The 16,113-nt window shown below is 38.1% G+C and overlaps 1 protein-coding gene across 1 annotated transcript; it reads right to left on the bottom strand.

Annotated features, from left to right (window-relative positions):
- Nucleotides 1-5,591: 5,591 nt before the first annotated feature.
- LOC149210228 (short-chain dehydrogenase reductase 2a-like) lies at nucleotides 5,592-6,807 on the bottom strand. The gene is made up of 2 exons (XM_089394384.1): nucleotides 6,660-6,807; nucleotides 5,592-6,547 (listed from the first exon to the last, which is right to left on the bottom strand). The coding sequence occupies exons 1-2, from the start codon at nucleotides 6,728-6,730 to the stop codon at nucleotides 5,740-5,742; spliced, it is 879 nt and encodes a 292-aa protein (XP_089250510.1). The 5' UTR covers nucleotides 6,731-6,807; the 3' UTR covers nucleotides 5,592-5,739.
- Nucleotides 6,808-16,113: the final 9,306 nt, after the last annotated feature.

Here is a 16,113-nt window from a genome sequence, read left to right on the forward strand (position 1 = left end):
TTAACTGAGTTGGAAGTGGGTGATATGATGAGATACAGGCTCAAGAATTGCACAATTGCGAGCAGAGGAGATCATGGGCCCGAACTGAGCTTTGAGACTATGCAGGGCACAATTCAGGTTGGCTAGGGAAAGACAACTCGACAGTTGAGGGGCTCAAGGGGCCAAGTTAGAGGATTGAGGCTTGAGGTTGCCCATTGTGCAGTTCTGGAGGGACATAGGCCTAGGGATTGCATAGTTCAAGATCTCAAGGCTGAGGCTTTCTGCCTGAGAATTCATAGTGCACATAAAATGTTGACTGAAGGAAGAGACGTTGTAGTTGTGGAGGAAAAGGAAGAAGTCTTGATCCATGACATTGCACAATGCACAATTCTGGAGGGATACTGATTACTGGGTTGTGTAGTTGTACAAATTAAGGACTCATGGATAAAAAAGGATGACTAAGACTGGATAATATGCAGCAAGAGACTAGCTAGGAAGTAGGGTTGCATAGTTCTGGAGCTTAGGGGGTCAACGTTGAGCACTGAGACTACGTAGTGCATAGTTCTGGAAGGAAAGGACTATGCATTGTTCAATGCCAAGATGCATTATTGAAGCTTAAGGATTGAGACTGTGCAATGCACATTTCAAGAAGGCTAAGTGAGACCCAGTTACTAGGGTAGGAACTTTTACAGGTTTGGCTAAGTGTGGGATCAATAAGACCAAACTGAATAAGGGCAAGACTTGAGCATGATCACACACTTAGAATAGTTTACAACGTAACATTGATAACGCAAAACACATTAACAACATACTTCCCTCAATGCGATGACATTGCGATGACTTGCCCTAAGTGCGACATAAAAAGTACAATTTGCGGCGACGCTTGTACAATAATGATTGAAATTTTGGGATTGAGTATGAAACATGTCTATATGATAATAATAACTCATTGACACCAAGGCTACCCATCAAAATAGGCCAAAACTATAGTTTTGCAAGGTTTGATGCTTTTCATGCCAAAAGACAACATTTGCGACGATAATTGCAAAATGATAATGACATTGAAAACGACACATGCCAGAGCCAAGATAACATGAAAGAAACACTTACTAAAGTGAAGATAGATGAAAGAGACAACCATAAATATTAAAGTGACACTTGAAAAAGTGAAGGTGCACAAAAGTGATAAAAGTACAATTGCAACCAAAAGTGAGAGATTGTCAGTTAAAAGGGCACACTCATTGTATTCATAGGATAAAAATTGTACAAACACTACCTTGATGGACTGTGTTATGTCTATTCATTCTTGCATAAAATAATACAATCACAAACTTGTTACAAACTGAACATGTGTATGCAAGTGACTTCAACACTAAAAAACTGAGAAGAAGACTTAAACACTTAGCATAAAACTCATTGATCATGAGGCGAATAGATCGTTAGATAATTGGTAGGCTTTAAAATTCACATTTACATTAAATTTTGGAGGGTGTTTATCGCAGCGTTAGCAACATTGTAAAATCCTTGCTTCCTCTTCCTCTATGTTTAATAATTTTCAATATTATATAATACTTTCTAATACCTATATTTATCTCTATGTATTTCTTTCTTTTTCCCTCTCTCCTTCTCTATCTCCCCCTCCCCCCCTCTCTCTCCATTGTTCCCTCCCTCTATCTCTATCTCTTTGTTTCTCCCTCCCTCTCTCTCTCTCTTTGTTGCTCCCTCCCTCTCCCTCTCTCGTATTCTATCTCTCTCCCCCTACTATCTATATCGATATCTCCCTCCATTTTGTCTTTCTATCTCACCCCCCCAAACATACACACTCTCTCTCCATATTTATCTATCTCACCCTCCCTCCCTTTCTCTATCTTTGTCTTATTTCCTCCCACCCCGCTCCCTCTATATTTCTTTCTCCCTTCATCTCTTCTTCTTGGTCTCTCTATCTTACCCCCCAAATATACACACTCTCTCTTCATATTTATATATCCCTGTTTCTCTCCCTCTCCCTCTCCCTTTATCTCTTCCCCTTATCTCTCTCTCTCTCTCTCTCTTCACCTTCTCTCCCTCTCTCTCTCCTTTCTCTCTTCCCTCCCCCTCTTCTCTTCCTCATGCTCTCTCTCCAACTCTCACTTTTCATTCCCTCTCTCTCCCTCTCTACCTTTATCTCTCTATGTCTTTCTTATTCCCTTACTCATCTCTCTCTATCTCTTTCCATGTCTCATTTTCCATCTCAATTCCTCTCTCTCCCTTTCTCTCCCACCTCCCTCTATCTCTCACCCCATTACTCTCTATCTGCCCTCCAACTCAGTCATTATCTCCCTCCCTCTCTCCTCTCTCTCTCACTTTCTCCACCATCCATATTTGTGTGTGTCTCTCTATTTCTCTTTTTTCCCCTTCTCTCTTTCACTCTCATCTCATTTTCTCTCTCTCCCCTCCTCTCATCTCTCCCTCACTCTCTCTCCATCTCTCCCTTGTCACTCACTCTCTCTCTCCACCTCTATCTCTTTATGTAATTGTTCTTCCATCCCTCTATCTCCCCCTCCAACTCCATATCTCTCTCTCTCCCTCTCTCTTTCTATCTAACAAATCCTCTCTCTCTCTTCCTCCCTCTTTCTCCATTCTCTCCCACCCCCCTCCATCTCTTCCCCCATCATTCTCTCTCTCTCTCTCTCTCTCTCTCTCTCTCTCTACTCCAACTCTATCACTATCTCTCCCCTTCTCTCCCCCTCCATCTTTGTACTTGATGTTAGTATCTTATATCTAGGAATCTGACTTTTGTTACTCTTATAATGTATCTAAGGTCAAAAATGTAAATATTAGTCATGAATCAACTGATTATTATTTTTTTAAAGGTCTAGGTTTAAATTAGGTATTATGTAAGGCTTGTCATTTTGATTAAGAGGCCAATGTCTAAAATTAGGTTTCTCATTACAAAGGGAATTCATGAAAGGTCTTTGGTCACATGTACAAAGGTACTAAAGTCATGTCACAAGTCTTTATTTAGTGTGAGTGGTTTAGTCCCATCTTAAGTCGGAGTTAGTAGACCAACTTAGTTCGATAATAGTGTCTTCATCAAAGAAATCATGCAATGATCGCGACAAAAGCTTTTGAGCCGTCCTTACAATGGTTTAGGTGTCATTTCAAATGGACAACATGTGAGCTCAATAGAGGATAATAATCAGAGGATGGTTCTTTAAATTCCCAATGCGTTGTAAGTTTTGCTAATACGTTGTGAATCTGAATAGTCAGCTCTTCCGAGTTCAAATTTTGAATTTTTTATCTCTAGTAGTGGTTTAATTTATTTAAATAATTGGAAAAATTATCTTAGAGGGCGTGTTTAATGATTACTGGAAAATATTTCAAGTTAATGATGTTTTAGGCTTGTATTGGGCATTAGAAAAATTGTTCCTATTTTTTAGTATATACATTAGCTTTTGAATGTATTTGGTTGAAAATTGATTTTGGTCAATGAATTCGACCACCAAGAATAGGAGATTGAATATTTGTTGGTTTATAAATATATCAAAAATCATTGTAAGTAGGTTGTTGTTTGGGATTAGAGGATAAGACATTGTGTACTGTACTTTTGAAGACTTTTTCCAGTAGGTGAATGAAATGTAGAGGAGAAAATTGCAAGGATTCGTCAGTCAGAAATTTGGTGGTTTTGTGCTTTTTTAGTCTTGTAAGTTTATTTATGTGTCTACATCTATTTTATGTACATCCTATTTCTTGGAAAGGCAAATGATTAATTCAGAATTCATCTTAAATGAATGCTCTGTTTTAGGTTTCTAAGTTATCAATGTTTTCAGCTAAAACAACACTTTCGAATTCATCCATGATTTGATGCGCTAATGTGTTAGTTTTACACCTGTTTCTACATTCACCTCCTTTAGTAATCCAATATAAACTTCACCACAAGAGATGCCTACCTTGCCCCTCTAAAGGAATCCTCTCTTTCCATCATTCCACTATACAAAATCTGATTTTTAGATGACTCCATGGCCAATGGATCTGCCCCTTTCCTCATCAACAAAACACTGAAAATGAAATTTTGTTGAGCTTATTACCTAGACTAATATCCTATTTGTTGAGTGATCTAATTGAGAGAGCCCTCTCCAAGTCAGAAGGGTTATATTCTGACTTAGAAGTGGTTTGTGGTTACCTCTAGGATTCCTTTCTCTGCCTAGAGAGTTGATAAAGTACTAGAACCTCCCTATCTCTCTATTCCCCTTCTCTCTCTCTCTCTCTCTCTCTCTCTCTCTCCTTTCCTTCTCCCTCTCTATCTCTCTCTCTTCCCTCCTCTCCTCTGTCCCTCACTTGCTATCCATATCTCCCTTGCAACTCCCTCCCTCTTTTTCTCTCGACCTCTATCTCTCTATATCATTGTTTTTCCGACCCTCACTCTCCCGCTACAACTCCATCTCTCTCTTCCACCAACTTAATCTCTCTCTATCCCTCTCTCCCCTTCTCTCTCTTTTTCTTCCTCCCCCCCCCAACCTCTCCCTCTACCACTCTCTTTGTCTCTTTACCCTCCAACTCTTTCCCCATCTCCCTCCCTCTCTCCTTCTCTCTTCGCCCCCATGCTCTCTCTCTCTCTCTCTCCCTATTTCTCTCTATTTTCCCCTCCCCCCCTTCCATCCATATGATTAGGAATTTTCACTTTGTTCAATAAATAACATATGTAAGGTCCAATACTTATAATGAAGATGATTATTATTATAATATATTGGAATAATAACAATCAATATTGTTGATTATTATACCAATAATAATATATAAAGAAATAACCTATTAAAGAAACAATAGTATGTTAACTTTACATTATAAACAAACCAATTTCTTCTGATTAAATTGGTAGCTCTATACATTACATTTTTTTACATTATACATTTTATGTTATATTTTACATGTTAATTTTTTTTTTGTGAAATGAATTATGGTTTTTAACCCTGTGGTGTGGTATTGATACGCCATGGTATTGGCCTATAGTATTGTAAGAAAATTTATTTACAAAATTACTAATATCCATGCTCATGGTATTATAACAAAATTAATAATATCCATCGTAAAGTGAGAGAGAATTAGTTATATTTAATAATATTTGTGTAGTCATTTTTTATTATGATTTCCAAGAAGACATCCAAAAATGAAATCCTTAAAAATATATCATATTTAGGTAAATTATATATTTACCATCAATTACTTGTCACCATTATTTAAGTTTCACGAGCAAACAATTTATTTATCCACTTCACATCTCAATTTATTAGTTATTGCGAAAACAAAACTATAGGATAATTTTCCTATCACCACTATTAATTTGATTTTGACCAATATAAATTATAATTATTTACGTGATTGTTCCCTTAAACATAATTTCTAACTTAAAGATGGCAAAACAAAATTACAATCTAGCCAATTGAATTTTATTATTTTTATTACATTTAATTTTTTATTTATAGCCGCTAAAAAACTTAGTTAAAATTGGTTAGGATGGTGATCCACTTAGTTAAAATTGATTAGGATGGCGATCCTCAGTCCTTTGGAAGGGTGTCATACACCATACTCATACATACAACAACGAAAAAAAAATAGGGACATGGATGGAAGCACGAGGCGGAGGAAAATGGTTTACATTTATTTGCAACTGGCATATACTGATTCTCATATAGGAAAGAAAAACCAAACGCTGACATTATTATACGATTACAGCTCACTACTCTATCCTTGCATTGAGAAAAGTAGCACATGAATATGTAATTATCGGTAGAGTCCCCACGAGTGATTCACAACTGTGAATCCGCCATCAACGACAAGGTTATGCCCACTAACATATTTTGACTCATCGCCAGCCAGGTACAGACCCGCCTCCGCAATATCCTCTGCTTTAAGAGTGTGTCCTTGTAAATTTGCAATACTGTCGCAGAAACCCTCCATGGCAGCCTTATCCTTTTCAGAAATTGAGGAGGCGTCCCCTTGTTTGAAGTACTGGACTGCAAGAGCCGTGGCCACGCCATAAGGGGAAACAGTGTTCACTCTGATCCCGTATTTTCCAAGCTCAGCTGCGCCATTTTTAGTCAATCCAAGGATTGCATGCTTCGATGCTGTGTAGGAGTAAGGAGCAGCTCCTCCCAGAATCCCCGCCACGCTGGTTGTAGAGATGATGCACCCCTTCTTCCGCGGGATCATCACGCGGGCGGCGTGCTTAATGCCGTGCATCACTCCTTTCACGTTTACATTCATCACTCGATCGAATTGCTCCATATCATACTCTGCTACGCTCTTCACCAAAAAACTGTCGTTAGTTCCAGCGTTGTTATACATAATGTCCAGTTGGCCATACTTGTCGATGGCCACATCCACTGCCGCGCTCACATCTTCTTCTTTGCTCACATCGCAGTGCACGTAAGTTGCCACAGCGGGAGAAAGGGATTCCTCAAGCTTTCTGCCAGCTTTCTCCGCAACGTCTGCGATTATGACTTTGGCTCCATGCTTAATGAACAACCGAACAATGGCTTCTCCTATGCCCGCTGCCCCGCCCGTTACTATTGCAACCTTCCCCTCCAATCTGCATGCACCATTCAATTCAACAAATACATAGTTTCAGAAAATTAATGTTACCAAACTGAAAGAAGAAAAAGCTAGAAGGTTAGCATGATTTTTTCCAATGTTCTGATTACCGTCGATCTCCAACATTGGTCAGATCACCAACACAGTCAGTGCCTGCATTAAGCTGTCCGTTAGACGCCATGGTTTTGATTAGGAAGAGAAATAGAAATGGAGAAAGATGGAATTAGTCCCTGCTCTTCTATAGACGCTAAGGAGATGGATAGATACCTATTGTGCCGAACCTGGCGAGCCTTATTTATAGCCTTACAGAGCAAGTTTCATTCCATCGCGGACTAATTTTTCAAACATAACTCTATTCCAATTTGTTTTAATATTTCAGTATATAATATAATCGTCAAAGTCGTAAATTAGGTTCTCGCGTGCTTGACATTCAAACCTAACGGATTCCGGGCATGTCGCCGACGGTATATCGATGGACCGAGGAGAAGACCATATGTAACGACGAGTTATTAATAACATTAATTGAAGTTTCCGTGATCGGAAGGGGAAGAGTGACCGAAATTCTATGCACGAGCTTGAATCTATGTACACTAATAATTGGATTCGAATTTATAGCTTGGTGAACAACATCTAACTACCAGTCAATAAGAACAATTGAAATAAAGCTGAAGTTTCCTGATCCGAATGGCAAAAGTAACACGAATATCTACGCACTACGTTGAATCCATAATAATAATAATAATTGGAATAAGAGTGAGTGAAATATCTCTGCACGAGCTTGACTCGGTACATATTCAAGTCACTTTCAAACATGAAACTTAAAGGGCGTGCTATTGTTTGCGGAACAATATCCATTCACGAGCTTGACTCGGTACACATTCGAGTCACTTTCAAACATGAAACCTTTATCATGTTTCATGTTTAATGAATGTTGCTAAATCCATCCTCATCTTTATCATGTTTTCCTAGGTTTCTAGTTGAATGCTAGTCTTGTTTTTAAAACAATTCCATAAAGCTTAGCTAAATGAAGGCTAATCATAATGCCCATAAAATTAGATGGATTTGTTTTTAAAAATAGTATTAATGAGACTTTTAGTTCATGTTTATAAACTCTGCGTCTAATTGACAAATTAAGCAGCGTGTTGATGAAAAGGGATTAGGCTATGCCCTTCATTTTTATTTTTTTTTCCATGGTAGCATTTAATGTCCCTCACTCTCCCTTTTGCAACCCACTTAGCCCCAAACTCAATGTATTCTATAGAAAGACTTCAAGTTCCTCTATAGAAAAGGTTTGATCGTTGTCCACAACATGATGGATTTGTAATTCTTTTTAAAGTATGATTTTTAATTTGTTATCGAAAATATAATTTTTTGATTTACTTCTAGAATTTCTCAAGACCTCGCTTAGAGGGGTGCAAAAGATCTTACTGCATTGTTTTTTCCCATGGAAAAAGTTCAAGTGATCTCATCTCAAAAAATAAAATTACATCTGTAGATTCCTTTGAGCCTTCAAGTTGGCTAGGCATTTCGAACTCATCCTCAGAACAATAATGAAGAAAACATCTCTTAAGGGCAAAGTCCAAAACTAAATCTATGAGGCCTAAAAGGTCCTCAAATACATCATCAAGTCTCCAAATCATGTAAATATCAAAAATATATAGTAGAGAGGAGTTCAATTTAGATATACTATATAACTAATGTATGATGCTTAGTAAAAGATGAAGAATGTATAAAACCTTTATGTTAGTTGAAATCATGATTCATAATGATATTTTTATAAGTCGCCTTGATTCTCTTCTTTAGTTTTAAAACTATTCCAATATGACTCCAGTCAATATATAGACAGGGAGTTTGCATCTTGGTTACTCTCCCTGAAAACATGATCAAATGTGATATTAGTGAAATGTTCATAGCCTAATTTAATGTTTTGATATATAGGTAGAAGGAGGTATTAATGAGACAATAAATACTAATAATCAAATTTATAGCCAATTGTGAACCCATACACGTGAACCTAAGAGATTCCCCTTTCCCTCTCCAAATGAAGGAGAACATTAGATGTCATCAATTTAAAATAATTGTTGGTGGAAATACCCATGCCAACTTCAGAAGAAATTGAATGGAATCCTAAAATATATAGAATCTCCTTTGCCCCACCCATGGCTGGGTCCCATTGAGCTACCCCACAAAAATATCCAAGGAAAGGGAGTTTTCTTCTTAGTGACACTCAAGAATAGAATCAAATGTGATATGAGCGAAATGTTCATAGCATAATTTAATGTTATAATGTAGAGGAAGAAGGGTGTAGTGATGAGAGGATAAAGGCCAATAATCTAATTTATAACCAATTGTGAATCCCTAAATATGTCAATTTGAGAGATGTCCCTTTCCATATCAAAATGAAGGAGAATTTTAAGTGTCATTAATTTGACACAATTTTTGGTGATACTACCGAGGCCAACTTCAAAAGAAATGTGTGGATCCTAAAATATATAGAATCCCCTTGGACCCACACATGTATGGGTCCCATTGTGTTACCCCATCCAAAAAAGTCAAAGAGGGATCATTAATAATATTTCTTGTAGGTTAGGAATTGGAGATGGGTTTAGGAACTAGAAGAGGTAAAAATTCCAAGATAGCAAGGATATTTATAACTAATAATTGTGGGGATGGAAACTTGTCTTCAATTTTTTTGGGTATTGACGTATCCAATACCCCATACCATAGAGATAGGAAATGCCTTAATCATGTATGGTGCTTAATCAAATATCAAAAAATTATAGAATATTTATGTTAGTTAAGGCCATGATTCATAATATTATTTTCGTAGGCCACCTTGTTCCTCTTCTTTGGTTGTCTAACTCTTGCAATCTGTCACCAATCCATCTTTGGAGAGGGATTTGCTTCTTAGTTACTATCCTTGAGAAAATGATGAGATATGAGATGAGTCAAATGTTCATAGATTAATTTAATGTTCTAATATAGAGGAAAAATAGTATATTTCTAAGAGAATAATCATCAATAATCTAATTTATAATCTATTGTGAATCCCCATATATGTGAATATGAGAGATGCCCCTTTCCATACCCAAATGAATTAAAGATGTAAGTGCGAATAGTTCAACATAATTTTTGGTGGCACCATTAAGGAAAACTTCAAAAAGAAATTGAGTGGATTCCTAAAATATAGAGAATCCCCTCTCGCCCCACCCATGGATTGATCCCCTTGAGTTGCCTCATCAATGAAATTCCAAGAGAATGATGAAAAATATTTCTTGTAGGTTGAGAGTTGGATATGGGTGTAGGAACCGTAGCAGGTACAAATTCCAAGATAGAGAGGATTTATATAGATGACAATTCTTGAGATGGAGACTATTCTTCAAAATTTGCTTGGTTTCAACAAATCCAAATACCCTTACCATCAAGAGAGAAAGAGGCTTCTATTTTTTTGGGTGATGGGTATTCAATAATATTTTAAGAGTCTTATATGGAGATACCTTCCTAGATTAAAAAGGCTCGCATTAACCACTGAATTTCCTTCCTTAGTTGTTTAGTGAAAGAGACGTCTCAGAATATATGATAATTTATTTCACAATGCATGCAATAGATGTTGCATTGTCTAGGAAAGAATAAATATTTCTTTTGAATAATGTCCCAATTTGGTGATTGTATATTCAATAAAACCCACATGAATAACTGGGCTAGGGAGGGAATTTAAGCTTACATATTTTTTTCAACACTAAGGGGAAGGACCTGTCTAATTTTATTGGAAAAGAGTAATATATCTTATGTTTGGAATATATCCCCGACAAGGTTTTTGGGGCCATATCAATTGATATGAGTGATTAATTTCTGAAACAAAGGATTTTTGCAAGCTTTAATATACAATTCTGATAAGGAGGTGAAATACCCTTCAAGATTAATTTCCCTACTACAAATCCAATGAGTTTGACCTATGATGAAATTCCATATCATGATGTGATTGAGGAAATAGAAGCCTTATATTTTGAGCCTTTGAAAGAGATCAACGAGGACAAGGTGATTGTTTTAACACCCATTCCATGGATATTTCTAAATTTGAACTTAAGTTCCATCCTTAATGCACCTAACTAACTATCTTCTAATGATGAGATAGTCTTAAAGGATGGCTTTTAAGATGATGGAGAAATTTTATGATTGTTTTCAAGTTCTCTAAGCCAATACCCTACAGAGTCATTGAGGATGTACTTAAACTTTGTGATAAGAACACATAAATTGTTTACCTACAATAAACACCACACAATTTTCGTAGCTAGGGATTTTGAGAACATGAAAATGCTTTTAGGAGCCATCCCACAAGTGCTCTTGGAATTCCATTTTTTTTTCAAGACCAAATGATGGGGAACCTGAACCAGAGTCCCATCCAATGGACCCCGCATGTTTGGACATATGCCACATATATTGGAACCCGACTTAGTGCTCGTGCAAAATTTGGCACCCCAAAAGGTTACCTATTTCGAACAGATATAGGTGACATCATCCAGCTCTTCTGATAATTATCAAGGGCCTCATCTTGAAACGTGACTATTTTTTTGACACAAAGGTCAATACACCACTTTTGTGTCCTCAACATCTGTTCTCTATTTCCTTCAATATGTAAAAAGGTGGTGTGTTTATTATACATAGCCACGGACCATTCATGCTCCCCTCTCATCATAAGAGACTTCATGTTTTGATTCGATTCAAATGTATTAGAAACCTTTTTTCCAGTTTATCTGGTTGTTAATACAGGACGTAAGAGCCCTTAAATGAATGTCCCCCACATATGGGACTAGGTTAAAATCTTTGTCCATGCGTAGGAAGTATCCATGCAGATAAAGCTCACACATCAGATGTTGGGTTACCAAGTCATGGATTGTTAGTATATGGAGGAACTGTACAGAGTCCTCGATCTCATGACTGACCTCCTTCTTAATACTTCCCAAATAGAAGAAAAGAAATTGTTCATGCAGGAACAAGGCATAACTAGAAGCAGGAGGGTGACATGCCATTACTTGTTGTGCTAAGCTGAACATCTGTTCTTCGTCTGTCTCCAATTCCAGCAGTTTCCCTTCCAATATTTCTACTTTGAGTTTCTACTTCGCATACCTCAGTGGTAATATGTACACTCATTCTATATACTCAAATATATTCTTGGACCCCTTTTACCTCATTCTGGTAATGGATAATGACGAATTTCCAAGTTTGAATCTTGGTTGTTAAAGAGAATTCACGGTCGTTAAACAGGCACTCGATGGAATCCGTTTGGGTGGCAGCAAAGGTTGTAGGCACATCATCCATCTGTGTTGTTTCTTTGGCCACCGTAACCTTAGGCTTCTTAGCCCACCGTTTATACTTTCTCACCTGCTTCTTAAGTCGATGTACCTGTCTTCTCAGCCTTCAAACCTCTGTTTTCAACCTCATCGTGTCTCTGAACTGTAGCTGATATTTTTTTTAAGGGGCGACCTCCTCTATTCCAAAAATTCTATCCATTCCTACTTAACAATCAATTCTTCCGGCCCTGCAGCTGGTTCAACAAGTGGTGGATTACTTGGAGGAGTATCCACTAGCCCATCTACCAGCATTTCCTTACTCGGTTCCCCTTTCTCGGAAGTAATTTCTTCTTCCTTAACAATCAATTCAGCTGGCCCTGCAGTAGGTTCAATAGGTGGTGGTGGGTTACTTGGAGGAGTATCCATCGATCCATCTATTGGGCTTCCTTTACCCCATTCCCCTTTCTCAGAAGCATTCGCTTCTTCCTCCCTTCTAGGCTCCAAGACATCTATTGCCTGAGCAACACCTCCTTCATCCATTTGTTGTTGCCGTTCTCCTACAAGGTGTTCCTCCTCAATCTGTTCTTTGGAATCGCCTTGCTGAGAATCAACATCCAACAAGGTAGCAACTGAACCTTTTACCGAACCATCAAACTTCAAAATGGGAGGGACATAAACCTCCTTTTCTGAACATCGGGGAGAACAAGACACTCTCACTCCTTTTGGTATGCTGGCACAAAAAGGAGAATAAAATATTTTTTCTTCCTGGTCTATATCAGTCCTACCTGTTACCTCGAGTTCCTTCCCTTTATCTACGATAATTCTGCTTTGGTTCGAGGCTCCTTCCTGTGTTTGGTCTTGTCCCGTGGTTGAAACTGGTTCTTATGGGAAAGTGTCAACCTCAAGGCTCGTTATTTCAAAAAATTTCTGGACCAAATGGGTTGGTGGTGGTTCTTGTGTGGCACCACCACCCATATCTAACATTTCCTGAATAGGTGATGCTAACATTGCTCCCTCTTGCACTTCATTAATGAAAGTGGATTCTTGTATCACCGTATCAGTGCCATCCATCGTGTCCATAATTTCCTCCTCCATTGGTTCCACAGTTGAGGTTGGTTCTTGTGAAATAGCCTCGGCTGTGGCACTCACCATTTCTTCCATTTCAAGTTTTTCTTGCTCTGACTCTTCCTCTTCCATTGGCTCCACAGTTGAGTCTGGTTCTTGTGTGATAGCCTCGATTGTAGCATTAACTGTTTCTTCCACTTCAAGATCCTTTTCTTTCTCCATTTCTTCTTCTTCCATTTCCATCTCTTCAGGCTCTTCTTGGTCTACATATTCGTCCTCTATTAGTTCCTCCTCCGCTGGTTCTTCCTCCATTCTCTTCGACTCTTCTTCTATAACAGCTATAGCATCTGCTACTTTCTCTTCTGTTGATTCATGGAACATCACCCAAGGGATTTGAAACCGATTCAATGCATGCATGACCAATAATCGAACTAGCCCATGATTGGTGATGACTGCTACAACCTGTCACGAACGCTGGGTGGACTGTGCCATCAATTGGAGGCTTTTCACCAAAAAGAAGGGCATGTTCAAAGAGAAGACTTCTGACTATGGAAATCAAAGATGAGCTAACACCCTGAAATGGTATTTGAACACAGTGGTGAACGGTCCTTCACAAGTTATGTATTTCATAAAAAAACCCGCTACATTGCCCCACGGATGTGGCAAAGAATTTCGGTCATACCCCAAACCTTTTTGAATGACGCTCTCGCCAGCTTGTAGAAATAATTCTGGGAATTCTAAGAGGGAATTTCTTCGTGAAAACTAGCTCTGTCCTTGCTGATGCAATCCACTAACTTCTACAATAATTTCCTCCATGACAAGGATTTCTAACCCTCTGACTCGAGAGAAGTTCTCATTCAAATTGAGTGTGAATTCCACTGTAATCCCCTCATCGAATCCCTGCAACCTATTAAAGTAGAAATCCTAGCCTGCATTGACAAAAATCTTCCACACCTCTTCATTGTTACGGACCAAGGTGGTATACTTCGGCTCGTGACGCACAACCAACCCACCCATTGTTGTAGAAACGGTAACAACACTTGGACGCAGTCGACTGTTTGGGAGAGAGTAACAACAACCAAATTAACAGTGATGGTAACAACATGGTGGAATCTGGGGTATAAAGGCGGTGAATGCGGTCGATGATTTTTCAAAAAACGTAAAGGATTATGGTGAATCATGGTAAGTGTAATGAAATGATTATGGTAATTAATTCATCTGAATTGAAAAGATTGATTGGTTATCGAATGTACGTAATTCAAATTCCAATGCATCGAGGTAATTAGTACGAAATCACGAAATTTATGGGTGTACCATTCAAAAAAAATTTAATAATGATATATGATATGTCATTATTGTGGTTTTAAATATTCCATCATTTACTTATGATGGGACCCCCCCAACTTAAATGTAGTCATCCACGACATGTAAATGTGTCATCGATGGAGTATTTTAATTGAATCCGTAAAAGTCAATGAAGACATACTTGGTGACCTACCTAGTGGTGGAGTAATGGTAGAGTAACCAACGGAGTAATAGCAGCGATAGAGTAACAACAGTGATGGAGTAACAATAGTGGTGCAGTAACAACATTTGACACTTCGAAAAAATTTCAGGAGTAACAGCAGCGGAGGAGTAACAACATTGACGGAGTAACAACAATGGTATAGTAACAACATCTGACACTTAGAAAATTTTTCAGGAGCAACAGCAGTGGCAGAGTAACAACATCCGACACTTGGAAAAAATTTCAAGAGTAACAACAATGGCAGAGTAATAGCACCAGCAGAGTAATAGTAGTGGCAGAGTAACAACATCTGACACTTAGAAAAAATTTCAGGAGTAATAGCAGTGGCGGAGTAACAACATCTGACACATGGAAATGTTTTCAAGAGTAATAGCAATGGTGGAGTAACACCACTGGTGGAGTAACAACAACAACGGAGTAACAACATCCGACACTTATAAAAAATTTCAAGAGTAACAACATTGTTGGAGTAACAGCACCGACAAAGTAACAACAACGACTATCACTTGGAAAATTTTGTCAGCTCCTCATCATCGAATTTCGCTCATTGTTCCTACAAAAAGACAAACAAGTAAGTAGTAACAGCATATATTTCCTCTTCTTCTTATTCATTTTTAAGAAAAGAATGTAGAGGAAGCATTATCTACACCAACAACCATCAAACCAGATTTATTAGAGAGATGTTTGATGAAGGCATCCTTAGAAGTTGGGCAGTGGTATAATTTCAGACGATGTCCATTCACTAAGAAGGAAGCACGAGTATCATCTATTGTAACCAATCTGACTGTTCCATTGTCAAACACATCATCCACTTCATAGGGTCCCATACAATGAGTGCGAAGCTTCCCTTTAAAATCTTTAAAATGGGAGTCATAGAGTAGTGCCCAATCTCCTTTATGAAACACCTTATTCTTGATAAATTTATTATGCCATTTCATTCTCTGCTGTTGGATAGTAGTATTTTTCTAGACAACCACTGAAAAAATTTCATCCAACTCATTTAGTTTTTCCAATTAGTGTTTCCGGGCCTTTGATAAGTCCAATGATAAGTCCAATCCTACTTCCAAAGCTGTTATGAGTGTGATGATCTCAAGTTCTACCAGAAACAAGGGGGATTTCCCATAGACTAACTCAAATGGTGAAAACCCAGTTGTGTTCTGCCATGTTGTCCTGTATGCCTGGAGAGATTCAGGAAGTTTCTGGGACCAATCCCAACAATGGCTTGCTACAGTCTTTGTCAAGATAGTTTCCAATACCTTGTTTGTAATTTCTACCTGTCCATTCACCTTGGGGTGGTATCGAGTTGTCACCTTATGTTTCACTCCATATTTCTGCATAAGATTTGCTATCATGTTGGATGTGAATTGTGCTCCTCCAACTAAAACAATCTCCTTTGGAGTCCCATACCAAGCAAAAATATCCTCAAAAAAGAAATCTAAAACCACCTGTTATGTTTCTTTCACAATAGCTCTAGCTTCCACCCACTTAGTCACATAATCAGTGCAAACCAGAATGTGAACCTTTTGATGAGAAGGTGGGTTAAAAGGTCTAATGAAGTCAATTTCCCATTTCTCAAAAGGCTTGAGGACTACCTAGCACTTCAATGGCATTTCATATAATTTTCCAGGCTGCCCCATACGTTGACAAATGTCGCATTTTCAGACATAATCTCGAGCATCC

This window comes from Pinus tabuliformis, chromosome 1_2, assembly GCF_031772625.1.
Source record: "Pinus tabuliformis cultivar Carrire ecotype Pingquan chromosome 1_2, CPIR1, whole genome shotgun sequence".
Classification (NCBI taxonomy): Eukaryota; Viridiplantae; Streptophyta; class Pinopsida; order Pinales; family Pinaceae; genus Pinus; species Pinus tabuliformis.

Excerpts from the sequence above, each read along its gene's own strand:
- LOC149210228 (XM_089394384.1), bottom strand. The coding sequence starts at position 6,730 with ATGGCGTCTAACGGACAGCTTAATGCAGGCACTGACTGTGTTGGTGAT. Across the intron at positions 6,548-6,659 it reads ACCAATGTTGGAGATCGACG|ATTGGAGGGGAAGGTTGCAA; the intron begins GTAATCAGAACA and ends TGGTGCATGCAG.